This window comes from Camelus ferus, chromosome 29, assembly GCF_009834535.1.
Source record: "Camelus ferus isolate YT-003-E chromosome 29, BCGSAC_Cfer_1.0, whole genome shotgun sequence".
Taxonomy (NCBI): Eukaryota; Metazoa; Chordata; class Mammalia; order Artiodactyla; family Camelidae; genus Camelus; species Camelus ferus.
In genome coordinates this window covers 14,105,437-14,130,764 of record NC_045724.1, presented here as the reverse complement: position 1 = coordinate 14,130,764, position 25,328 = coordinate 14,105,437, and the positions used below count along the sequence as shown (strand labels likewise).

Genomic DNA, 25,328 nt, shown 5'->3' with positions numbered 1-25,328 from the left:
GGAGGCTTCATGGAGGAGGAGGTACCCTTGTGCAGAGCCTGTTGCTTCTCTCTGTGCCCACTGGCACTGTGCTCCTGTGGTAGAAGGCAGGAAGAGAGGCAGAATGGTACAGTGGTTAGTAGCACTGATGTTGGTCCTAAGTCAGCTGGAATTGTTTTTAGTCCACTTTTTAATTGAAGTATAATACATACAGGAAAGTGTACAGATCATACCTGTATAGTTTGAATTATCACAAAGCACTCCCCTGTAACTGCCACCCAAACCAAGAAGAAAGAAATTACCAGAAGCCATCTCTCTGTCATTAGCCAAAGATAACTTCTATCTTGACTTCTAATAGCATACATTCATTTTGCCTACTGGAACTTCCTAGGAGTGGAATATTGCTGTACGCTCTCTTTGCAATATTTTCTTTCACTCAGCTGTGAGATTCATCCTGTTGTGTATGGTTACATTCGTTCATTCCCGTTACTGTATAGATTTCTGTTGTGTGAATATACCACAGTTTAGCCACTCTACTGTTGATAGACAATTGGGTAGATTCTAGTTTTTGGCTATTATGGAAAAGGCTACTACGAACAATGATTATGTGTCTTTTGGTGTCATATATGTACATGCAATTCTGGTGGGTATTTTTGACTGTCCTTGTACCAGTACAAGCTTTATAGTTAACTACTAGCTTTATGGTCTTGATATCTAGTAGTAGAAATCCTCTAGCTTCATTCTTCTACACTTTTGTTTACCTTTGACTATTTGCACTTCTATATGAATTTTAGAGTCAAGTTTTGAAATTTCACAAAGATTCTGCTGAGATTTGATTGAAGCTGCATCAACAATATGTAGATCAATTTGAGGAAAATTGATATCTTTATAATACTGAGTTTCTGATCCACAAACAAGATATATTCCTCCATTTACCTAGGTTTTAATAAAATTCTTTCAAAACTGCTTTTTAGTTGTCTGTGTGGAGGTCTTTACACTTCTTTTATTAGATTGATTTCTGTGTGCTTTATGTTTTTGATACTATTGTAAGTGATATTTAATTTTTTTTTCATTTCTAGTTATTTGTTTCTGGCATATAGAAGTACCACTGATTTTTAAAATACTGACCTGTATCTGATAACCTTTGTTAAATTTACTTATTAAATCTGATCGTTTACCTATAGAATTTTTTATTTTTAATATATATAATCATTTTTCTATAAATAATAATAATTTTATATCTTCCTTTCTAATACTTATATCATTTTTCTGCCTTACTGCAATAGCTAGGACTTCCAGCATAATATTGCTTAGAAGTGGTGCTAGTGTGCATCCTTATTTTGATTCCGGTATTGAGAAAGTTTTCAATATTTCACCATTAAGTATGCTGTTTGCTGTTGGTTTTTGGTAGATGTCATTTATCAAATTAGGGAAATTTTTTTCCATTTTTTTTCAAAATTGTGGGAAAATATACATAACATAGAATGCCACAGTTCAGTGGCATTAAGTGCATCCACAATGCTTTGCAACCATCACCACTACCTACTTCCAAACTTTTAATCGTCTTAAACAGAAACTCATAAACTCATTACACAATAACTCTCCATTTTCTCTCACTTCAATCCCTGGTAACCTCTATTCTATTTTCTGTCTACTCTAGGTATCTTGTATAAGTGGAGTCAGACAATATTTGTCATTCTGTGTCTGGCTTTTTTTTCACTTAGCATGTTTTCAGGGTTCATTCAATTTAGCATGTATCAGAATTTTATTCTTTTTTAAGGTTGAATAATATTCAGTTATATGCATATAGCATACTTTGTTTATTCATTCCTCTGTTGATGGACATTTGGATTGTTTCCACTTTCTGCCTATTTTGAGTAATACTGCTAACAACATCAGTATTCAAACATCTGTTTGAGTCCCTGCTGTCAGTTCTTCTGAGTATGTATTTAGGAGTGTAATTATACAGTAATTTTACATTTAGCTTTTTGAGGAAAAAAACCTGAACATACTGTTTCCCATAGTACTTGCTTGATTGTGTATTCCCACAAGTAATGCACAAGTTACAGTTTTCTCCACATCTTCACCAACACTTGTTATTATTTATTATGAATATTTTTTATAATAGCCATCCTAATGGGTATGAAGTGGTATCCCGTTGTAATTTTGATTTGCATTTCTCAAATGGCTAGTGATAAGTATCTTTTCATCTGCGGAATTGGCCATTTGTACATTTTCTATAGAGAAATATCTATTCAAGTCCTTTGCAAAGCTATTTTTGAAATGGGTTATTTATATTTTTGTTGTTAAGTTGTAAGAGTTCTAGTATGTTCTGGGTATTAATCCCTTATCAGAACATAAATATTTTCTCCCATTCTACAGGTAGTCATTTCATTCTGTTGATAGTGTCCGTTGATGCACACAAGTTTTTAATTTTGATGAAATCAGATTTTTCTTTTTTATTATTGTTTTTGCCTGTGCTTTTGGTATCATAGCCAAGAAATCACTGGTGATTCCAACATCATGAAGATTTTCCCCTAAGAATTTCATAGTCTATTTCTTGCATTTAAATCTTTGATACATTTTTAGTTAATTTTTGTATGTAGTGTAAAAAAAAAGAGTCCAGCTTGATTCCTGTGCATGTGGGTATCCAGTTTTCCCAGGACCATTTGTTGAAAAAGACTGTCCTTTCCCCATTGAAAGATCTTGGAACCCTTGTCAAAAATGTATTAACCATATATGCAGAGGTTTATTTCTGTGCTCTCTGTCTTATCCCATTGGTCTATATTCATTCCTTACATCAGTACCACACTGTGATTATTGTAGCTTTGTAGCAAGTTTTAAAATCAGGAAGTGTGAGTTCTACAACTTTGTTCTTTTTCAAGATTGTTTTGGCTATTTGGGGTCCCTTGAAATTCCATATAAATCTGGGGGTGGGTTTTTCTATTTCTGCAGAAAACACCATTGGCCTTTTGATAGAGATTGCATTAAATCTGTAGATTGCTTTGGGTAGTATTTTATCTTAACAATATTACGTATAGTAGTTTAACAATATTAAGTCTTCCAATCCATGAGCACGTGATGTCTTCCTACTTATTTATGTCTTCTTTTTTTCTTCCAGCAGTGTTTTGTAGTTTCCAGTGCACAAGTCATTTGCTTCCTTGGCTAGATTTATCCTTAAGTATTTTATTTTTTTTGATCATGTTTTAACTGGAATTGTTTTCTTAATTTTCTCTTTAGGTTATTTATTCCTAGCGTAGAAATGCAACTTATTTTCAGGAGTTGATTTTGTATCCTGCAACTTTGCTGAATTTATTTATTAGCTATAACAGTTTTTGAATGGAATCTTTATAGAGTTTTCTGTATGTAAGATCATGTCATCTGTGAATGGAGATAATTTTACTTCTTCCTTTCCAATTTGGAATTGGGAATTTATTGCCTAATTACTCTTACTAGAGCTTTCAATACTATGTTGAATGGAAGTGCTAATAGTGGGCATCCTTGTTTTGTTCCTGATATTAAGATATTAAGGGTGTCTTTAGCCATTGAGTATGGTATTAGCTGTGAGTTTTTCATATATGGCCTCTTCTTTTTTGCTAAGAATTTTTATCATAAATGTGTGTGGAATTGTATCAAATGTATTTTTCAACTTCTCTAGAGAAATAGAACTATTTATATTTCTGTGTTTTTGCATGTCAGTTTTGGTAAGTTGTATTTTTTTGAGGTCTTTATCCATTTTATATAAATTTTTTATATAAATTGACATAAAGATATTCACAATATCTCCTTTATTGTTGTTTTATAATCTCTATACTTTGTAGAATCTGCAGTGATAACTTCCTTTTTCATTCATGATATTGGTAATATATGCCTTCCATTTTTTTCATTGTCTTGCTGATCACTGGATTTGTCAATTTTGTTAATCTTTTCAAAGAACCAACTTTTAACTTACTGATTTTTATTTGTTTTCTATTTGATTAATTTCTATTTTTATTAGGAAATGTAAAATTTTCCTTCTACTTTCTTTAGGTTTAATTTACTTTTTGAAACACTTTTTTGAGATAGATACATAGATCATTGTTTTTTAGATTTTCTTCTCTTCTAAAATCTGAATTTAAGGCTGGAAATTTTCCTCTAAACATAAAAGTTATGTGTCACAAATTTTGATGTTGTATTTTCATTATTGTAAGTTTCAAAATATTTTCTAATTTCTGTTGTAGTTTCTTCTTTGATGTACAGGATTTTATAAGTACTTTGCTTCATTTCCAAACATTTGGGGATTTCCTCATATTTTTTCATGTTTGTTTCTTAGCTTAATCTGCTGTGATCAGAGAACATACTTTGAATGATTTCAATTCCTTGAAATATTTTGAAAGTTACTTTATGGCCTAAAATGGTGGATTTTGGTAAATTATCCATTGCCTCACAAGAAGAATGTTTATTCTGTTGTTGTACACAGTGTTCAATTTTGTCCATGAGGTCAGAGATGTAAGTCAAGTTGATTAGATGTTGGTATCCTTACTGATTTGCTTTCTGCTTTTTCTATCTGTTTTTGAGAAAGTGTGTTGAAGTCTTCCGTTATGATTGTGGATTTGTCTATTTCTGCTTCTAGTTTGCTCTACTCAAAGTCCCCAACCCATAGGACAGTGGCACTGGAGGGCCAATCAGAGGTAAAAAGCCACTTGAAGTTTTGTGTGATTTTTAATTCTCCTATGTTTTCCCCAATTTTATCATAGAAATTTTCAAACATGCAGAAAAGGTTGAAAGACCTGTACAGGGAACACCCATGTAGCTGCCGCTGGGATTCTACAGTTTACACTTTGTTGCGTTTCATTTATTATACATACATCAATCAAACCATTTTTGGGGGGCTGCATTTCAGAGTTAGCTGTGTAACACTGGTTCACTTCACCCCTAAACCCTCCATCATGTGTATCATTATGTGGTCAGCTCACCTAATTTTAAAATCAAAAGTGGGGACCTGAAACTCAATTCAGGCACAAGGACAGCTCTTTAAGAGAGAGTGGGCCAAGTAGGGGAAAGATGTGTCACCAGACACATCTGGAGGGCCTGTGATGGTGAGGCCGAGGGTCCCCTCTCACCTGCCAGGCTGCAGAGATGGGGTCTGGCTTGGCTTCTGTTGAACGCTTTGCATCCAGCAGCTTGAGGCTGGTGTTCAGGGTCAGTCTGTCTGTTGAGTGAATGAATGGCATGCTTCAGGGGGCAGAAGTTGACTCTGTGATTCTGGAGGCTATAAGCCCAAACAGAGAGCAGAGATTCCTGGGAGGCAGGTTGGGGTCTGTTAAAAGAGGAGATTTGTCTATCTCTTTTTTGAAATACCAAATTATCTTTTGTTTCTTCAGATTTATTTTTAGGTAATATAGCGCATGTACAAAATTCAAAAGGCCCAAATTGGAATACAGTGAAATGTCTCTCTCCTACCTCCCTCCTCCAGCCACCCAGGTTTGCCTCCCAGAGGCGGTCAGTTTCTGGTTCCTTAGTGTCCTCTCCAGCAGTCTGTGCACACATGTGATGATGATGATGATGATGTTAGCACTTACTGAGAGCTTATTGTATATGAGCTTGTATTCCAAGTGTTTTACGTGCATTACCTCATTTGATCTTCATGGCAACCCTCTGAAGTATATACTATTATTATCTCTGTTTCAGAGAAGCAGGAAACTAAGGCCCAGGAAGGTTAAGCAGCTCAGGTAAGCTCACACACCTCTGTGGGCAATCAGGATGTGAGTCTAGCTGCTCTGGCTGCTCTCTTGACGTCTCGTTCCATTCCTTTCAGTGTTTTTTGGAACCGACTCCATTAAAAGCTCCCTCCAGTGGCCTGGCAGTAGTGCATTTAACAGCACTCCAGGCTGGCTGAGATGGTGGTGAGCTCCCTGTCCTGGAGGACATTCAACCAGATGACCCCCAAAGGCTTCTCCACAATTAGCTTTGTTAGTTTTTCCCCCAGCTTTGGTTTCTGCTGCCCCCTCCCTCCCCCTGCCTGTGGGGTTAGTCTTCTCTCTTGTCTCTAGGGGTCTCAGGTCCATATCCTCTCCCTTGGACTCAAAAGGGGAGCCCCCTAAGCATCTTGTAGGGAAGGTCTACTCTCCCCTTCCTGTTTGCAGGAGGCAGTGGGTACTACTCAACCACAAAGCAAGGCTATGTCTGCCAGGAATGGTCCTCCACACTCCTTTTCCAGTCCCTGCCTGCCCCCTTGTTTAACCTTACTTCTCTCCCCCTTTCCATCCCCCACCCAAGGCCCAGCCTGAGGAGAATCTGTATGCCTGGAGTGGTGGGTGGGGGCATATGGGAAAGAGCTGAGTAAAATTCTTCACTAGGAACAAATCTCATTTTCAAGAAAGTCTTGACAAAATGAGGCATTAAATTACAATATTTCGGAGAGCGTCGTAATTCTATTGCAGACAGCCCTTCATCATGGAATCTGAAAGCTGGGAAAATACAAAACTCATTAGATTAAAATAAACCACCTACTGCTCTGGAGAAAAGCTTATTTATCAATATCAATTTACTTATGATTACTCTGGCCTGCAATTTGTTATTTTTAAGAATTATGATTTGTGTATTGCTCATACAGATGTGAAATATTTTTTTTCTTAAATTGAGTGTTTTAAAAAAGATGTCCTTAGTAAAGGTTAGAAAGTGGGTACTGAGGATGAGGGATAGGGGAGGGTCAGAAGATAAATTAAAAGAGGCTGGGGTGGAGGACGTTGAGGAAGTGGGTGTGTGAGGGGCTGGATGGAAGCAGATGTGGACAGAGTGGACCCAAAGTCACATGAAGCCTTTTGGTCTTTAAAAGAGGTTTTTTTTTATTCGTTAAGAGGAAAGGTATCCTAATTAATCAAGCTGTCCAAAAGATAGAAAGTGTCCTGTATATGTAGTGAGCTTTCCATCACTGGGGGCATACAAGTTCAGGTTGAAAGTATAGGAGGGAGGATGCTGTAGAGTACAGCAGTTGGATGAAGAGTCAACTATAGTTCTCTCCAATCCTGGCATATGGGGATTCTCTGAATCGCACGTGCTGGGTATGGCAGGTAGGACAGTGTCGGGCAGCCTTGCACCATGTAGAAGAGAGAGCACTAGATTGGGAGTCAAAGACATCCATCTTTTTTTTCTTTTTTGCTTTTCTCAGAATCTTTTTTTTTAATTGAAATATAGTCAGTTTACAATGTTGTGTCAATTTCTGGTGTACAGCACATTGCTTCAGTCATACATGCATATACATATATTTATTTTCATATTCTTTTTCACCATGCGCTACTACCAGATACTGAATATAGTTCCCTGTGCTGTACAGTATAAACTTGTTTATCTATTTTATATATACCAGTCAGTATCTGCTAATCTCCAACTCCCAATTTATCTCTTCCCATCCCCTTCCCCTCTGGTAACCGTAAGTTTGTTTTCTATGTCTGTGAGTCTGTTTTTGTTTTATATATAAATTCATTTGCCTTTCTTTTTTTTGATTCCACATATGAGTGATATCACATGGCATTTTTCTTTCTCCTGGCTTACTTCACTTACAGTGACATTCTCCAGGGCCATCCATGTTGCTGCAAATAGCATTATTTTATTATTTTTATGGCTGAGTAGTATTCCATTGTATAAATATACCACCATTTCTTTATTCAGTCATCTGTTGATGGACATTTAGGTTGTTTCCGTGAAAGACCTCCATCTTGAAGTCACTGGCTCCGGTGCTTCTGGCTCCAGGCCAGCCCTTGCTATGCAGTACTACAAAAAGAGCTCTGTTCCTGGAGCCAGAGCTTCCTGGGCTCGAATCCTGCTGCTGTCACTTTCTGTGGCAAGACCCTCGTCAAATTATGGATTTTCCCTCAGCCCGTTTCTTCATCGGCAGAATGAGTCAGTAAGGTCCCCTCCCAGGTAGCAGTAAGGATCTATATACCTTTATAGAAAGTGTAACACATGGTAGGCGTACTCAACACATGTTAACACCCTTTCTGTCTCCCTCCAGGGCCTCAGTTTCCTTATCTGCAAAATGGAGAGTCTGCTGGGGTGCTCTGGGTTTCTTCTGGTTCTGGCTTTCTGCCCCAGGTTTTCAGTGTTCCTTATGTGATGAAGAAGGGTAATTGGGGTGAGGGGTGAGCCCTAGCAGCTCCTGGTACCTTGAACCTCCTTCATGGCCACCTGCACTGATGTGGGTGGTTTTCCTGATCAAAGGACCCACTGTCAGTTCTCCACATGCTTGTTCTGCCTTTGAGAAATCAGATTCCCATTTCCTAGATGGGAAAGCAGAGGCTTGGAGAAGAGAGGAATAGTCTACTTGTCTGCCTCCCCCACAACCCTGGGTCCTCTACTCTTGAATCCCTTTCCTGGGCAGCTCTGTGGGTAGGGGGAGCAGAAGGGAAAGCCTCCAGAATTTCAGGGAGTCTTCAGCATGGGACATATCCCTGGTGGTCTCTCTTTGGGAGAAGCAGTTGTGCTCTGGTCCTCTACTTCCTCTCTGTCCTTCCCTCCCTCCTTCCCTTCCATTTATTCTTTTCTATTTTCAGAACCTAATATCAAACACCTTCTATGCTGTGACAACCCCTGTGTTAGGCTCCAGAGCAACCAGTGTGAATAAGGCAGGGCCCTGAAATTCTAGGGGATTTTCAGAGGCCAGTGAAGTCTTGCTGAAGCCTCGCTGGTGAAATCAGGGAAGACCTCCTGGAGGAGGCAATGACCAAGCTACCTGTACAAGGAGGAGAAGGAACTTGCTGTGAATGTTGTGTCTCTACAGAGCTGGGGCTCAGTGACAACCAAATAGCCAATCATGCGCTGCAGCTGGGGCTGGGTCTGAAAACACTCCTGCCCAGGTTCCAGAGGAGGAAGGTGGAGCCGGAAGGCCCTGCTTGGCTGGGTCTTAGGGAAGAGCACATCTGGGCAGAGGTTAGCAACAGACAGGCAGAGGGATAGCCAGCCAGTGGTTCTGGCAGGGCGATTTGGCCTCTGTGGGTGAGTCTGTTTGCTGAGGAGTGGGATGGGGGAGGCAGGGAGGGCCGTGGCAGGAGGTGACAGCTTTGGGGCTTGCCTAAACAAATTCCTAGTTGAGTCAGTCAAACCAAGGTCCAAGAACTTCAGGGTTTTGGGGTTATGCCTCTTATCCTCACTGAGACTCAGTCTCACTATCTGGAACAGTGGGTGCTATTCCCACCTACAGGGTGCTATAAGAGCCGATGACCTAAAAGGCAGCCCCAAGCCAGGCGGGCAGGATGGGTAGTGTGCTCTGTTCTGTCTGAGACCATGTGGCGCCTGCTCTCACTGGCTTGCGATCCCGGTGTGGGGTGGGGTGGGGCTGTGATCAGTGTGACCACAGTGACATGCTCTACATGCAGAATGGGCATTGCTGTTGCTACTACAGTTGTTAGTGTTTTGTAAATTAGACAGAAGAGACAGGGACTGAGGATGCAGCAAGGTGTTTGAATCAGTGGGATGCTCACCATGTGCGAGGCAGGCTCGAGGATGCTCATTTAATCCTCATAACGTCTGCCGAGTAGGTGCTGTTCTCTCGGTTTGTACAGAGGGCAAACAGGTTGAGCAGCGGTTTGGCTCAGATGTCTCACTCCAACCTTCTGATGGTCCCCACGTGGAATTGTCCCTTTCTCCCTGCCCCACAGTAAGCCAGCCTGGTGGGACCCTGGTTCTGCACTGAGCTCTTGCTGGAAGGTCCAAAACTCCTTCCCCATCAAGTCTCCATGGGGCTCCTCTTTCTCCCTTTGGGAGCTGTGATATTAATAAGCATAAAAACAATCAAACAGCATCTCACACAATTATGTGGGGAGGAAGCAGCTGTCACAGACAATCTGGAGAAGACTTATCACTTAACTTCCAGGGAAAACTATTGGCTTACTGTTAGAGACCCCAGGCCTTGTCTTCCCTCCTCCCCATTCCCTGCGGTGGGGACACGGCCCCCCGATGGGATCCCATTTCCCCCCTTGGACTTGGCAGAGAGCTGATTTCCTGCTGGCTGGTGGGGCTTGGGCCTGGGCTTCCCTGCACCACAACCTCAGACTGTTAAGCTAGAAGGGCCGTCATCCATTTACTCATCGATTGTTGACTGTGCACCTACTATGCGCAGGCTCTGGGCTGGCTGGGGAGGAGCTCTCAGCATAGTTATCACAGAAACTCACATGGGCCTATGTCAAGTGCTTTAAAGCAGCATGAGTCACTTAACACGGATCACAGAAGAGGACAGAGGACTGCTTCTTTCTGGGAGTTGAGAGAGGATCAAGGGAGACTCCTCAGGGGAGGTGACATTTTAGCCTCTTCCTGACAGGTGAATTCCCAAATGGCCAGCGGGGAGGAAGAGCCTCTTGCCTTAGGGACTTGCCCAGGCAGAGGCATGAACTGGGAGGCAGGCAAGGACACTGGAGCCTGAAGAGACCCGATGCCTTGCCCAGGATCTCCCAGCGATTCACGAATGCCTTGTGGTTGAGAACTCCTGTTTGCACCCAAGGACAAGGTGGAGAGGCTGAGTGCTGTACAGGTGCCAGTGAGAGACTGGCGAAGGTCACGGAAGGCGTCCTGGAGTGGGTGGGTGGAAGGCAGGCAAGGGAACCAGTGTGGCTGAAATCACAGCGGGAGAGAGAAAGAGAATATGAATGGGCTCCCAGTCATTAAAGCTCGGCCATGGGGAAGAGGAGCCCGGCAGGGGCCTTTCCTGAAGCCCGCCCTGCCCATCTGCCAGGACAGCGCCTGCCCTGGCCTAGGCTCTAGAGCTCAAGTGGGTGAGACCACAGCAGGAAGTGGGTGCCTTCGTGCTCTCTCTCCTGCCTTCACTCCCTGCCGCTCCCCTGGGGTCCTGTGCCAAAGACGAGGCCTGGGCTCTGCTTCTTGACCCCTGGCCAATTCTGAGCATCCAGTTGATGCTCTCAGCACTCAGTTTTCTCATCTGTGGAATGGCCTAATGTCTGCCTGTCTAGATTTGTAGTCACATTTACAGAAAACCTTTGCAGAGTTAGAATCGGCAGAGAGATGTTCTCCTGGCAGCCACCTAGAGGTGGGGGTTATGCCTCAGGATGTAGCATAGAAACTGTTGGGTGATGGTTACCCAGCATTCTAGACTTTTGGGGGGCAGGTTTTGGGGTGCAGGGAGTGAGAGTGGAAAGGGTGAAAGGAGAGGAGGTGGAGACTGGGAACGGATGTGGACCCCTCCATCTGTCTGGTGAGAAAAGGAAATTAAAAAGGGGGTCCTGGCCTCCCTCTCACCCCTTGTCTTGGGGATGCCAGTGAGCTAGCTGGTGGAAATTGAACTGGGTCCCACCTGCGGTTCCCTTGACTGCCTGCATGGCCCCTGAGCAAATGATCTTGATTAGTCTGGGGGTAGTAGTGTTGTGGTGTGTGGTCAGCGTCTGAGAGGCAGAGGAGAGCAGAGCTGGGAATTCTGGGAGAACAAAGTCCACCTTGCACTTTACAGAGAGGGGCTGGCCAGGACTTTCCAAAGGCTCCCCAGCCAGGGAATGGGGAGACTGGCTCAGGACGTGGGGTCTCCATTTCTATCTCTGGCTCTCAGGCTGAAGGCTGAAGACAAGGAAGACAGCCTTTGTGGCACTCAGTTTACGTGCTTGTAAAATGGGCTGCCTAGCCCAGGTTGGCTTGCCACTGGAAATGGGTTTCTGGTGTGGCAAGATGGGGCTAGGTGAGGTGAGGCCAAGCCGCCTCCCTGGTTGCAGGTGGGAGGCAGGGCCCAGGGAGGCAAGCAGAAGGGTCAGCACAGTGGTTGAACTTGGCAGGTTAACTAGCTTAATTTTGATGCGCTTCAGTTTCTACACTAGCTTGCTTTCTTTATACCTTTATTTTTAAAATTTTTCAAACAGCTTTATTGAGCTATAATTCACATATGATACTGTTTATCCATTTAGAGTGTACTATTTAGTGGTTATTAGTACAGTCACGGAAACGTGCAGCCATTGCCACCGTCTATTTTGGAACATTTTCATCCTCTCAGAAAGGAACTCCATGTCTTTTACCTACCCCATCACCCCCAGCCCTAAGCAACTAATCTATTTCCTGTCTCTATAGATGTGCCTATTCTGGCCAGACATTACATAAAAATGAACTCATAATATGTGGTCTTTTGTGACTGGCTTCTTTGGCTTAGCATGATGTTTTTAAGGTTCATTCATGTTGTTTCAATACTTCATTCATTTTTATGCCTGAATAATATCCCATTGTGTGTCTACACCATGTTTTGTTTATCCCGTTGTCCGCTGGTGGACACTTGGGTTGTTTGACTTTTTGGCTATTAAGAATAATAATGCTCGAACATTCATGTGCAAGTTTCTGTGTGGACATGGATCTTCACTTCTCTTAAATGTATACCTAGAAGTGATATTGCTGGGTCTTATGGTAACTCTGTTTAATAACTTGAGGGACAGCCAGACTGTTTTATAGTGGCTGCACCATTTTACATTCCTATCAGCAACGTAGGAGGGTTCGATTTCTCCACATCCTCTCCAACACTGTTATTATCTGTCTTTTTGATTATAGCTATACTAGTGAGTATGAAGGGGTATCTCAGGATGGTTTTGATTTGCATTTCCCTGATGACCAGCGACATCAAGCATCTTTTCATGTGCTTATTGGCCATTTGTACATCTTCCTTGGAGAAATGTCTATTCAGATCCTTTTCTCATTCTTTAATTGTTATTTATCTTTTTACTACTGAGTGAAAGTTCTTTATATATTCTAAGTCCCTTGTTAGATGTATGACTTGCAAATATTTTCTCCCATTCTTAGATTGTCTTTTCACTCTCTTGATAGTGTCCTTTGAAATATACATATTTTGGGGGGAGGGTATAGCTCAAGTGGTAGAGCGCATGCTTAGCATGCATGAGGTCCTGGGTTCAATCCCCAGGACCTCCTCTAAAAAAAATAAACCTAATTACCCTCCCCCAAACCCACTGAAATATACATATTTTTAATTTTGATGAAGTCCAATTTATCTATTTTGTTGTTGTTGTTTATGCTTTTGGTGTCATACCTAAGAAACCATTGCATAATCCAAGGTCATGAAGATTTACACCTGTTTTTCTTCTAAGAGTTTTAGCTCTTTCATTTAGGTTTGGATCCATTTTGAGTTAATTTTTGTAGATGGAGTGTGGGAGGGTCTAACTTCATTCTTTTACAAGTGGCTATCTAGTTGTCCCAGTACCATTTGTTGAAAAGACTGCTTTTTCCTAATCAAATGGACTTGGCACCCTTGGTGAAAATCAGTTGACCATAGACACATGGTTTTACTTCTGGACTCTCAGTTCTATTACATTGATCTATGTTTCTCTATATGCCAGAACCATGCTGTCTTGATTACTAGTTTGTTTTTAAATAGGATATTTGCTACTTTGTTTAAATACTATTAGTAACCCAAAGCAGATAGCTTAGAAAATACAGAAAAACATTAAGGATAAGAAAATCACCTGTTATCTCACTATGCAAAGATAAAATAAAGATACAAATATGTTGCTATGTGTTTTCTATACAGATACAGCCATATATAATTTATCTTTTTCCAACATGGTAACACACCGTATGTAGTCTTATAGCTTGTGTTTTCTGTTCAACAATTTGCCAGGAACATTTTTCGTCAATAAATGTTCTCCGATTTTCCATGGCTGCCTTGTAGTCTGCTGTATGAAAACACCCTAATTTAGTCATGTAAATCTCTGTCATTGATTACTGACTTGCCTGTTTTTACCAGTATAAACAGTGCTGCCACAAACATCCTCTGTCCTATGATTCTGACGATTTCCTTTGGGAAATTCCTGCCTATGAAACTGTGAAGTCAAAAGGTGTGAGTGTTTTTAAGGCCAGAATTTTATTGTGCCAAATGGCCTCCCAGAAAACTGTACTGCCCTAGAGGGGATTTTCACACAAAAACCACAATGTGGAATATAGTCGGACTCAAAAGCAGTTTTAGGAGTTGTTTATATACTTGAGGTATAAATCCCTTATCAGACACGTGGTTCTCAAATATTTTCTGTGGGTTTGCCTTTTTACTCTGTTGGTAGTAGCTTTTGATGCACAGAAGTTTTTCATTGTGATGAAGTCCGATTTATCTATCTTTTCTTTTATTGCCTGTGCTTTTGGTATCATATCCAAGAGATCATTGCCAAGTCCAATGTCATGAAGATTTCCCTCTACATTTTCTTATATGGTTTTATGTATATCTATTTCTTAGTGTTGGTATCAGTCATTTACTGCCTCAATAAAGCTGTGTAACAAACCGCTACAACAATCATTTATTCTCATGTGTCTGTGGACCGACTGGGGAGGGTCAGCAAATGTTAGTCTAGGCGTGAGTGACCTTGATTCTGGGCCCTTCACGGGTTCAGTTTGCTTACTCTGCCTGGGGCATGTTCTTCTCCTGACAGGCAGGAGCTTGCGAGGCGAGCCCCTCTGCACAAGGGTCATGCTTCTGCTAGTAAGGAGCTTGGCCAGAGCATCTGTTAGTTAAAGAAAGTCACATGACCAAGCCCAGCATTTAGAGTGGGACAGCATGCTCTGCCTATCATGAGACCCCAGCATGGGAGTAGATGCTCAGTCCTATGCAGAGGGAAGGATTGGGACCAATAATTCAATCAGCCACATTGATGACCAAGAGATGGGAATGAACTTGGCAAGTTTGAGTCTGAGAAATGGCTAGTGTGCCTGAAATATGGTGATCAAGGGGATAAGGTGGAAAGTGCCACTTATTGGATGCATGAAAGATATTTGTTAACTGAATTAATCAAAAGAATGTATCAGTGGAAGTGAATTTACTGAGATGGGAAAGGTGAGGATAGATACCTATTTGGAGAAGAAATTGGATTTCCCCCAGATGGGTTAAATGTTAGAGATGCACCAAGAGGAGATGTTAAGTGGGCAGATGGCTGTATGGGATAAAGTGGATTCTGCTTGCAAGGAGCTGAGGGTTTTCTGGGAGAAGGAAGTTTTATGAAAGTCTGATTGACCCTTGCAGCTGGGACAGCTGTCTTCAGAAATACACAGAGGATAAGTGGAGCTGAGGAGGATTCCATTGCCAGCAGGGATCCAGGAAGGCTTCATGGAAGAAGTGACGTTAGAGCTGTGCCTTGAAGGTGGGGCTGGACATACAAGGTGGGGCCAGGTGGTGCTCCAGATGGAGAGGACAGCCTGGCTGAGGCACAGAGGGAGAGCGCAGGGTGTGGTTACTGGCAGTGACCCCTGGAGGGAGAGGGTGCAGATTTCAGCATCATGCCAGAGCTGGGCTAAGGTCTGTTGGCTGGCCAGCTGGTGAGTCAGGGGTTGGGAGAACTAGGACCTTGATAAACTCTGTTCTTCCTCCTCACACTGATGGGACTGGGGGCCTGAGGATCAGGAGCCTAAGCTGCCCTTCCTGTAGCTCAAAAAAAGAGTGAGTACCCAGTGCTAATGAAGGTATGGGGAACTGGCCCTTCCCTAATAGTTGGAGGGAGAACAACTTAGTGCCCCCTCTTTGGAGAGCAGTTTGTCAACAGCTATAAAAATATGAAAACCTCCTACTTCACATGCATGTATAGTCATGGGAACAAGGAATTGTGGCTTCATTTCTCAAAACAAAATGTTGAAAACAATCTAAATATCTATCAGCAGAGGTTACAGTATGGTTCCCCCATATGGAATACCCCACTAGCTACTAAAAAAGAGCAAGGCAGCTCTGTATTTTACTAAAATATAACAATCTTCAGGATATACTGTCATGTGAAAAAGCTCAAGAGTAGGATAGCATGAAGAACCCTTGGATTTATTTTTTTAAGACTGGGAGACAACCTGTATGCTACATCCTTATACGTACCTGTAGGACTTCAAGAGGGCTACCTCGAGGGCTGCCTCTGGGAAGGTGTGGGCTTGGGCAGAAGGGAGACCCACTTCTTGCTCTACACACATGTGTACAATTATTTACCATGTCTGTGTATTACTTGCAAAAAGAATAGAATAAAATAAAGTGTATCTTCTGCTGAATGATTTTTTTCAAGTGTAGGTTGAGGGGACTCAGAGACTCCCGGCCTCCCGTGGGGGATGCTGAACCACCTCACACGCCACCATGGGAGTCTTAGGCTGTGCCCCTCCCCTCTCCCAGTCCTGCCTGGCTCACTGGCCTTGGCCCCGGGTTCATTCAGTGGGAGCTTCAGGAGGGACCCAGCGTAGGGCACAAGAATAGAATGGCCACAAGGTGGTCTTTTCCTTTGTTCCAGGTAGGGTCTCTGTAAGTGACCTCCGTTTATAGCAGGCTCCCCAGCCAGCAGCCTTGGTGGTGTGGGCTTTGAAGCGTGGCCATCAGTGGCCGACTGTGGCTTGTCCATCATGGTCCTAATGGTGTCTGCAGGCACCTCCTTGCACGCACGAACATCTCTGTGTGTAGTGGTGGTGAATAATCCCCAAATTGTCTTTGATTTCTGCAGTGTATTTCTGTATTTCTATTCAAAGTTGAGTGCGTCTGATTTTATGGGAATTCATAACAGTTCAAACTAAATTGTGGTGCCCTGCTGTGAAAATCTCTCATTCCTGAGAAGCTGAAATGCTGCTCAGATGTCTCCTCCTGCCCTTTCCCTCCTCCTCTGTTCTGTTCCTTCCTGTCCCCTTGCTTGCTGGGACGGAAGGCACTGCCTCTCGCCATGCTGAGTGCACCCTCTGCCCCTGCGTCTCCTGCCAAGGCTTCGGGGAGAGGTGGGAGACAGTGACCAGGGGGCCCTGTCTGGGAGTTGAGCCCAGAGTGGACTACTTTCCCAGAAGATGGGAGAGTGCTTCGTGCCGGCAGCAACGAGGAACACACTTTCCAGTCTCTGTCCAGGAGGCCAGGCTGTGATGGGCTTCATTTTGGGTTTGGTGAAACCCCTGCAGATCAGGGGAAGCTTTGTGAAGGAACCTGGCTTCGTCCAGCCTGGGGAGAAGAGTGGGGACAGGAAGGATGGGCCCTCCAAGGTTGGAACAGGGGCCCCACTGGGTGGTGGGTGTCATGTGGGTGTGTCCCCTGCAGTGGTTCACAGAGCCCAGTTTGCCTGGATATGTGTGAAACAGTGAGTGCATTCCGGCACTCATTTTTCTTTTGAATTGTTAGTCTCCCCCCACCTCCTCAACCCCCCTACCCCACCACCTGCCCTGCTCCCCACCCCCCACCACCCGCCTCAGGACAGGGCCAAGCTTCAGACCTGGGCCTGGTCTCCAAGGCCTCAGCTTTAGCCTACTCTGCTGCCCCTGGATCTCTGTGGGTGGAGCGTGGGGAGGTCCTCCTGATGATGGGCCCGATCAGATCTCCCCCCAGCTTGGGAAGGTAGCACGGCTGGGCTGGCAGAGCAGAGAAGCGGGTTCCTCTGAGCTGGGACCCACTGCTTGGGAGGGAGGGAGCACTGTCCTAGAAGGGTCTGAGTAGCTGTAGAGGGGTGCAGTTAACCAGAGGACCAACGGGGACCCTCCCAGTAACCAGGGTCTCCTCTGGTATTCAGACTGTGAGCCTCAGGGAGACTCAGCAGAGTGCAGGGAAGAACTTTCTAATCAGAGTTGTCTGTTCACAGGCTGCTGGCAACATTTTGGTAGAGTGGACACAAGTTAGGTCTCTGATTGTAAGAACACTGGATGTTTACTATAGAAAATGAGGAAATTGTAGATACTATGTAAAGAATACAAATCAGCCATAACCTCACCAATTAGATAAAGCCACTGATTCACATAACAGTCCTATATATATACCCTGCACCCGACGCCGGCCACATTCTCACACGTACACAGCCATACACAATCCTCTGTGTGCTTCCTGTGGACATCCTGCAATTGAACCAGTCCCTGCTGGGTGTCTGGGCTGTCCCACTGTCATAAACAACGCAGCAACAGACATCTCTGTGGCCCAGTGTCCACACACAGTCATGGTGATTTCCTCAGCTAAAGCTCTGGAAGTGGACTTGCTGGGCCACGGGGCGTACACATCTTCGCACTCTGCATACAATTTTCACATATCGATTGATTTCAGTCAAGTTGTGTCAGCTTGAGGATGCGGGAGCCTTGGTGATCTTGTCCCCTGGTGGCTTCAAGGGCTGATGACGTCCACGTTTACATCTCTGGCTCCACCTCAGGCTTGAACTCTAGTTGAGGGTATCCCACTGCCTGTCCAGTGCTGCTCCTTGGCTGTCAGTGGCCTTTCCAAAGCCACTGTGTCCTGAACTGAGCTTCTGATCTCACCCTTCTGCCAGTTCCACCCGCAGCTTTCTCCTGTCCTGGTTAATGGCAACTCCATCCTTTCTGGTGCTTGGGCCAAAACCTTCGGGCTCAGTTCTTTCTAGCACAGCCACACCCTCTCCAGCAGGAAACCCTCTCAGCTCTACCTTGAAGTATGCCCAGAATTTGCCAGATCTCATACCCCCTACCTGAGTCCTTGGCAAGAGCCCTTGGCCATCTCTGGCTTTTATCACTGCAGTAGCTTTCACACCTGTCTGCCTGTGTCTGCCCTTGCCTCTCACAGTGAGTGCTCAACTCTGCAGCCAGCATGCTCCTTTAAAACTTGAGTCATTCTCATCACTCTTGGCTGTCTGAAGATCATGACTCTCAGTACCGTCACATCAGTGATTTACAAGGTGCCTGTTATGGGCCCATTGTCCTCTGCCCTCGGTTCTTGCAACTCTCCCCACTATGTACCCTGCTCCTGCCACACTGGGCTCCTCACTGTTCCTCAGGCATGCTAGCACGTTCTTGCCTCAGGTCCTTTGCACAGGCTGTTCTCTCTTCCCAGAAGACGTTTCTCCCAGATAACATGGCTCACTCTTCTGCTTCTTCAAGTGTTTGTTCATACATCACCTTCAGTGACACTCAGATCACTTGTGCTAACCTTTCCTCTTTCCTTAACACTTATCATCCTGAACGCACTATACAACTTGCTCACCGACACTGTCTGTGTTGGTCTTCTCTGGCAGTGCTGGCTCCCCCTAGGCCAGGTCCTCAACTGTTCTCTTCTGTATGCTGATGTCTAGCACAGTGCCTGGCATACAGCAGGTGATGTCAGGGTACACATGTGCTCAGAAGCCTCTCCCTGCAGCTCAACAGCAATCTGGGGTGTACACAGAGGCATTGACTTGATTTGGCAGGAGGTGATACCTGTGTGAGGCGACTCCCTGGATGCTATAACTGTGCCACCTGCCAGAGCCTCCTCTGCCAGCCCTCAGTCCAGGCCTCCCTGAGCAGCAGGTCTTTTGGGGCTGATGACAGAAAGAGATGGAGGCAAGTGTGGGAAGATTGCTGCCTTGAATCTCAGAAATTTTGTAGCCAACTCCCACCAAGGACAAAGGTGTTAACCTCTCAGGCGTGGTGCTGGAGGAGGCGATGGGGGTGAGGAGGAGGAGACTTGGTCACCTCTGGGGTGTTTGCATTGTCTTATTGGTAGTAGTTCCAGAAGCAATGCCTGTGAGATGCCAATAGCATGGAAGGGCAGACTAAATAGGAGGCCACTCGCCAGCCCAAGCTGTACCCTTTCTTCCTGGCACATGCACTTGGCCCTGGTGCTGGCTCCTGTATACTGGGGCTGTGAAGTATGTTGGATTTTCACCCAGGCCTGGCCCGATGGCCTCTGAGTAGATGCAGGGTCCTGCCCTCCAGGCCCTCAACCTGGGCCTGCCCTGGGGCACATGTCTGAGCTCAGCAAGGGTTGAGACTGAGGCAGGGAGACTGATCTTTGATGGCCATCAGAATGAGGTTCAAATCCAGACTTGACCACTTACTAGCTCTGTGACCCTTGGCAAGTTGTTTAACCTCTCTGAGCCCCAGCATGTAGGACACACTATATACCACAGTGGCTGGTGTAAACATTAGCATTATGCACCCGTGAACTCTGTGCAGCTCACATCTCACCTCCCCTGGAAGGCTTGAAATTTCTCTCTTCGCATTTCCCTGGGGAGCAACAGGCTCATTGCTTGTTTGACACTTCACATGCCTTTCCAGTCATCCTCATGACCCTGTGTCCTCACACAGTGCCTGGTTAAGGGCTTGGCTTGAAAAAGGATGTTGAAAATTGGCAGCCTGAGGGCTTTGTGGCCTGGCTTTGGGTCTTCTTGGCAGTGGATATGTTTGAGAGATTTCTAGAAAGCTTCCTGCCAGAATGGGGTCTAAGCCAGGCACCTCAAAAATTTGGGGGCAGTCGGCTCTAACCCTGCTCGTACCTTTGGAGCAGGTCTCTGGCGCTTATCGCAGGCCCAGACAGGAAGCCCAGTGCAGAAGGGTGTGTCTGTGTGTCCTGGTCCAGCAGGGGCAGGTAAGGCTCAGTGGGAGCCCAGCCTGCTTATTGATGGCAGTGCAGCCTCACACGGTGGAGGAGGCCATGCAGCTCTGCTGGGCGGGAAGTGGGAGGGCTTGCAGCTGGGGTAACAGCCGTTGCACAGGGCAGAGCGAGGTCAGGCTCTCCCGGGGGACCCATGCCGCTCGCTACAGCCCCCGCACCAAGGGAATGCCGGCAGACAAAGGCAGCGTCTGTCACGACACCTGGGCTGAAGGTCGGGGCCCAGGGACCTCTTCCCACTGCCGCTTTATCTGTTCTCTCTGGACCTTGCTTTCCTCCTCATGGCCAAAGGGGACAGAGGAAGAATGAGATTTGAGATCTTGGGGAAAACCTAGTAGTAGGATGGACCCACTTCAGCCTGGCTACTCTGCTTCACCCTTGACCTAGCATCTGTGCCACCTTGCCCCAAGGCAAGGATGGAGAGTCAGGATGGAGCGAAGGTGATCCCTGCTTCCACCTGCTCCAGAGGTGGCCCCAGCCAATCCTGCCAAGTGAGGTCTGTATTTGGCTGCCCTGGACTGACAGAAGAGGGCCACAGAAGCCATGTGAGTGCCTCTGAAGGGGAAACAGACATGTAATGAGAGAAAGTGGGGCCAGTGTGCCTGGTGGTGCCGGAGCCTGAGCCAGCATGGGGAAAGTGAGATGCATCACGCATGCGGGTGTGTTATGCACATGTGCTCATTTCTTTGTGTCACATTCATCCTGTGACTACTGTGCTGTGTATTGTGCTCATTGAAGGAAGGGACATGCCTTCCTTTTTTAAAGATTAGGAAATGGGGTGATTGGGGTTGCGAGTGGACAACAGCATGATGTGATGGAAATAGTGTGGGACTCAGGTCCAATCCTAGAGTGACCGCTCTAAGTCTTAATTTCCTCATCTGTAAAATGGGGCAAAAATAGCTACATCTAGAGTATTTGGGAGGATTGAATAAAATAATACCTGTAAAAACCCTAGGCCTGTGGGAGTTGTTCATTTTCTTCCTTCCTTCCTTTCACTGCAAACTTCCTGCAACACCCCGTAGAATGGTGTGCACTCCCAGCTATTTGTGGATGATCTTCTTAGCAGATGTTGTTTAAGTCTTATAATATCTGGTTTGGAAAGGCATAGGCCTGGAGAATTTTTTTGTAAAGGCACTCACTCACTGGGAGATGTCAGATTGGCACTTAATTGCCCCGTGCCTCGGTTTCTCCACTTGTAAATCAAGGATAATGCTAGCGAGGCTGGCTAGCTTCTTTGCAGGAGATGGCAAGCTCTTGCAAGATAACAGATGGCAGGTGGTTTGCACATTTAGAGAAAGGCATCGTGTTCAACCTCACTAGTACTTAGGGAGATGCAAATGAGAGCAACAATGCCATACCATTTTTCATGCATTCGATTGGCAGCCATTTAAAAGAGGGATGACTTCTAGGTGGGTACAGAGGCCCTCTTGTACACCTCTGGAGAGAGTGGGAGTTGCCACAGCCTTTCCAGAGGTAATATGGCAATGTCTAAGAAAAGTTTACATACGTGCTCTGTGTTGTGTTTAATTGGCCCCATAAAGCTTGTCGGAGAACCAAGGTCAAGACCAAGCCAAGTCACAACACAGTTACATACAGAGAGATGTCCACTGTGGCACTGCCAGGGTGGCAGGAACCTGGAAACACCCACATGCTCAACAACAGGGGATTTTTGTCTTTGGCATGAAACATCGATACTGTGAGCTATTATCTAGCTCTGAAAATGTAGGACATAGATGTGGCAGTACCGACCTGGAGGGTAGTCTGAAATATCATGACATGAGAAAATTGGGTTTCTTTTGTGTAAAGGGTGACTCCCTCACCCTAAAGAGAAGCAGCGGCCACACTGCTCGCACATGTGTGTAACAGAAATGTACTTGCTCTGGTGTGGAGAAGGGCCTCGTAGGATGCACACCAGGACTGAGCTGCGCACTCTGGCCATCAGATGGGTCATGTTTGGCTCATAAAAAATGAAATTATTTGCCAACATTTAAAAATTGAATTCATCCTAAAAGCCACATTTCCAGCTTTTCATTGAGAAAAATCAGCAGCTCTGGGCACACTGGGCCCACATTTCCTCTTGGCTGAAACACAGCAGCAGCTGCCGCTTTTGGACAGAGTGTGTGGCCTCCGAACGGCGGTCATTTCCTCCACTGGGGTCTCCTCATTTATATTCCCTGGCTGGCCCCTGTGATAGGCTCTTGACCTTTGTAAACTCAAGGGGGTGGAAACATAGGCATATGATGGAGGTGTTCGTCTTTCGTTATGTAAGAACATCTTGACTCTTGTATTTCCCACATCACTGTTTCATAGCTTGTAAGTAGGGCATTTTCCGTACATCATTCGGAGGAAAACACACAGGCATTGCAGGTCATTGCATGCTGTGTGGGTCAGGACCCACCCGGTGGGGTCACTCTATCCTCCTCCCAGCTCAGGGCTGAGGGAGGGAGCCGGCTCCAGGTCTGGAACCAAGGGATCTTAGCTCTTGGCCCTTTCTGAAGCTCTTGTGCTGAGATCTTGCAGAGATGTGGAAGTGTCTAAAAAAAAAAATCCTTTCCTTCAGCTCTCTTCTCCTTCCCAAGTCTTTCCTGATCATTTATTGATGGGGAGGTGGTATGTCAACTTGAGGCTGACCCCACCACTCACTAGTTGGGGGTCTCTGAGCAAATTGTGTAATGGCTCTCAGCCTCCAGTCCTCACCTCCTGAGCCCAGGAGGATGATGACCCCCAGACAAGGCGTACAGGAGGTGCTCTCTGAAGGAGGATGTGCGGGCCCTTGGCTAGGCCATGGAGATGCAGAGGTGAGAGCGCTAATAGGGCTGACTGTTGAGTAGGAGGCAGGGATTCCCAGGTGAGAGCCTGGGCCCCTCCTGGTATCATTGCCTGTCTCCAGGGATGCCTGCTCTGGAGTTGCTGCAGGCGTAAGAAGGAACCAGAGGACCATGGACCTGCTGTAATGGGGCTGGGCAGGCCACAGCTGTGGTGGGAGGGAGCAGCCATGCTTAGAGATGGAGCTCACCTTGCCGAGTCCTCTGGCAGCTGGGCTCCAGATCTCTCTAGAGCTTAGGCCAGGGAAGAAAAATTCCCGGGCTCCAGCTTTCCACACACTTTCTGTAGGGTGCTGGACAGGTTACCTCCCACCTCTGCTTCTTTGGATACCACAGTATGTTGCCTCCTTTCATATCGAAGGTTATGAGATGATATGGTAGATATACAAACAGGAAAAGATGTGCTCGATGGCCACCTCAGCTGGGAGGTGGAGGCCTGCCAACCTGCTCTGAGATTCCTGTCCCTCTGCTGGGCACCTGTCTCCCTGCTGGGCACCTGTCTCCTAACCTGTCCCCACTAACCAGGCTTCATTGCTCTTGGGGGATGCTGTCCTGGAGGATGGAGGCAATGTCCTCTCCGTCCACCCACTAAGCCCAGCATGCATCATGAGCACGTCCCTGTGTCCACTGAGCTTTGCCCACAGGCTGTGCAGTTAGCCTCCATGGGGTCAGGGAGGGGACTATTGCCCCGCCCTCAGCCCAGTCAGTCATCCTCAAGTCATTGTGTTATACCTGGCATTGAATGATGACAAAACTACATGATACAGACCTTCTCCTCTCTCCCATGTCCCCTCCCTGCCCCCACCCCCCATTTGAGCTGATTCCCTCTCCTCCCTTCTCAGGCCCAAAGCTCCCCAGAGCTATAGGGGTGGGGTAGTGCTGGAGCAGCTTAAAGTGCAGGGCCCCTCCAGTGGGAGGCTTCTCACCCTCTCCTTCTTTTGTCTCTAGGAACCATGAGGTGCCACGTTGCCACCAGCTGCCATGTGGTCTGGCTTTTTGTGCTGATCTCGGGATGTTGGGGTAAGTTCAACCCTCCACCCTGTCCCCCAACAGCAAGCATGGGAGGCCAGGCTGGAGGGTGTGTGGTTGGGATTTGTGCTCTGGGATAGGGCTGCTCAGAGACTCTGGAGCACCCGCCTTGCTGTGTGTGTGACTGGGCACGCACTTCCCTCTCCGGGCTTCAGTTGCTTCTGCAGCACTGACAGGGCTGAAAATACCAGCCATCCCCAGGGCCTGGGACACAAGAGAGAAGGGGAGGAGCCTGGAGAAATACTTGAGCTCTAAGGGGAGGCATCTGTGACAGTGAACCGGCCTTCTTCTGGGATGCACAGACTGGCCACAGTTCTATTCCGTTTCACAGTTGTCTTTTGAGCACCTACTGTGTCCAACTCTGAGAGTATGAAAGAAATGACCTTCTCAGGAGTTCAGAGTTTAGTAGGGGGAAGAGACGCAGGTAGGATTTGCTACAAACAGGGTGAACAGTGTGGTAATAAAGGACGTAGAGAGCTCCAGAGGAGCCCCTCAGAAGGAAAGATTAACTGAGCATGTGGGCACTGGGGAGTCCGGCCAGAAGGGAGATGTTTCATCCAGGCTCTGAAGACCAAGAAGTCATTTTAGAGCAGGGGAGCGGGAAGGAGGGAATCCTGGAAGAGGGAACAGCCTGAGCAAGGGTGTGGCCACAAGGAGTCTTGGCTCTCTGCAGGGAGGACCAGCACTCCTTCTCCCGCCCTCGCAGCAGCCAGGTCAGTGCCAGCTCTAGTGCCTACAGAGGAGGCCAGCAAAGGCCTGGGCGCTTGCCCCTCCTGGACAGCAGGAGCAAAGCAGCTTCGGTCTGCATGTAAGAAGGCCAGGACAGCAGGCACAGCTGGCTCAGTGTCCCCTGGGGCCAGGATGTCTTTAGGGAAGGGCTGTGGGCATGGCGTGCCTGGTGACACAGGCAAACACATTCCTGAGGGGGACCCGCTCCTGCTCCCGCTCCAGGGAGCCGGCAGCCTCTGGAGGAAGCCAAAGCTTCATGCTTATTGGAGTGCTGCTGGCGTGCTGCTGCCTGAGAGTCCCTTGGAGGTCTCCTCTCCTACTTCCATACTTGGAGGGATCTCTGCTGGAAGGCCCCAGTGATGGGGAGCTCACTCCCAACCAGGCAGCCTAGGATTACGGTCCAGTCTCAGACTCTCAGGGGTGGAATTGGAAGGGGCCTCAGACACTCTCTTACCTCCCAGCCCATTTTACAGAGGAGAAACTGATGCCTGGAGAAA

General features: G+C 46.1%; 1 protein-coding gene across 1 annotated transcript in view; it reads left to right on the top strand.

The window, feature by feature from the left end:
* The window catches only part of LOC116660435 (cadherin-23-like), a 169,188-nt gene that overhangs the window by 11,883 nt on the left and 131,977 nt on the right, over nt 1-25,328 (top strand). The window contains exon 2 of the mRNA XM_032469913.1: nt 24,022-24,094. Within this exon, the coding sequence (XP_032325804.1) occupies nt 24,027-24,094 (68 nt within the window). The 5' untranslated portion in view covers nt 24,022-24,026. The remainder of the gene's footprint in view (nt 1-24,021; nt 24,095-25,328) is intronic.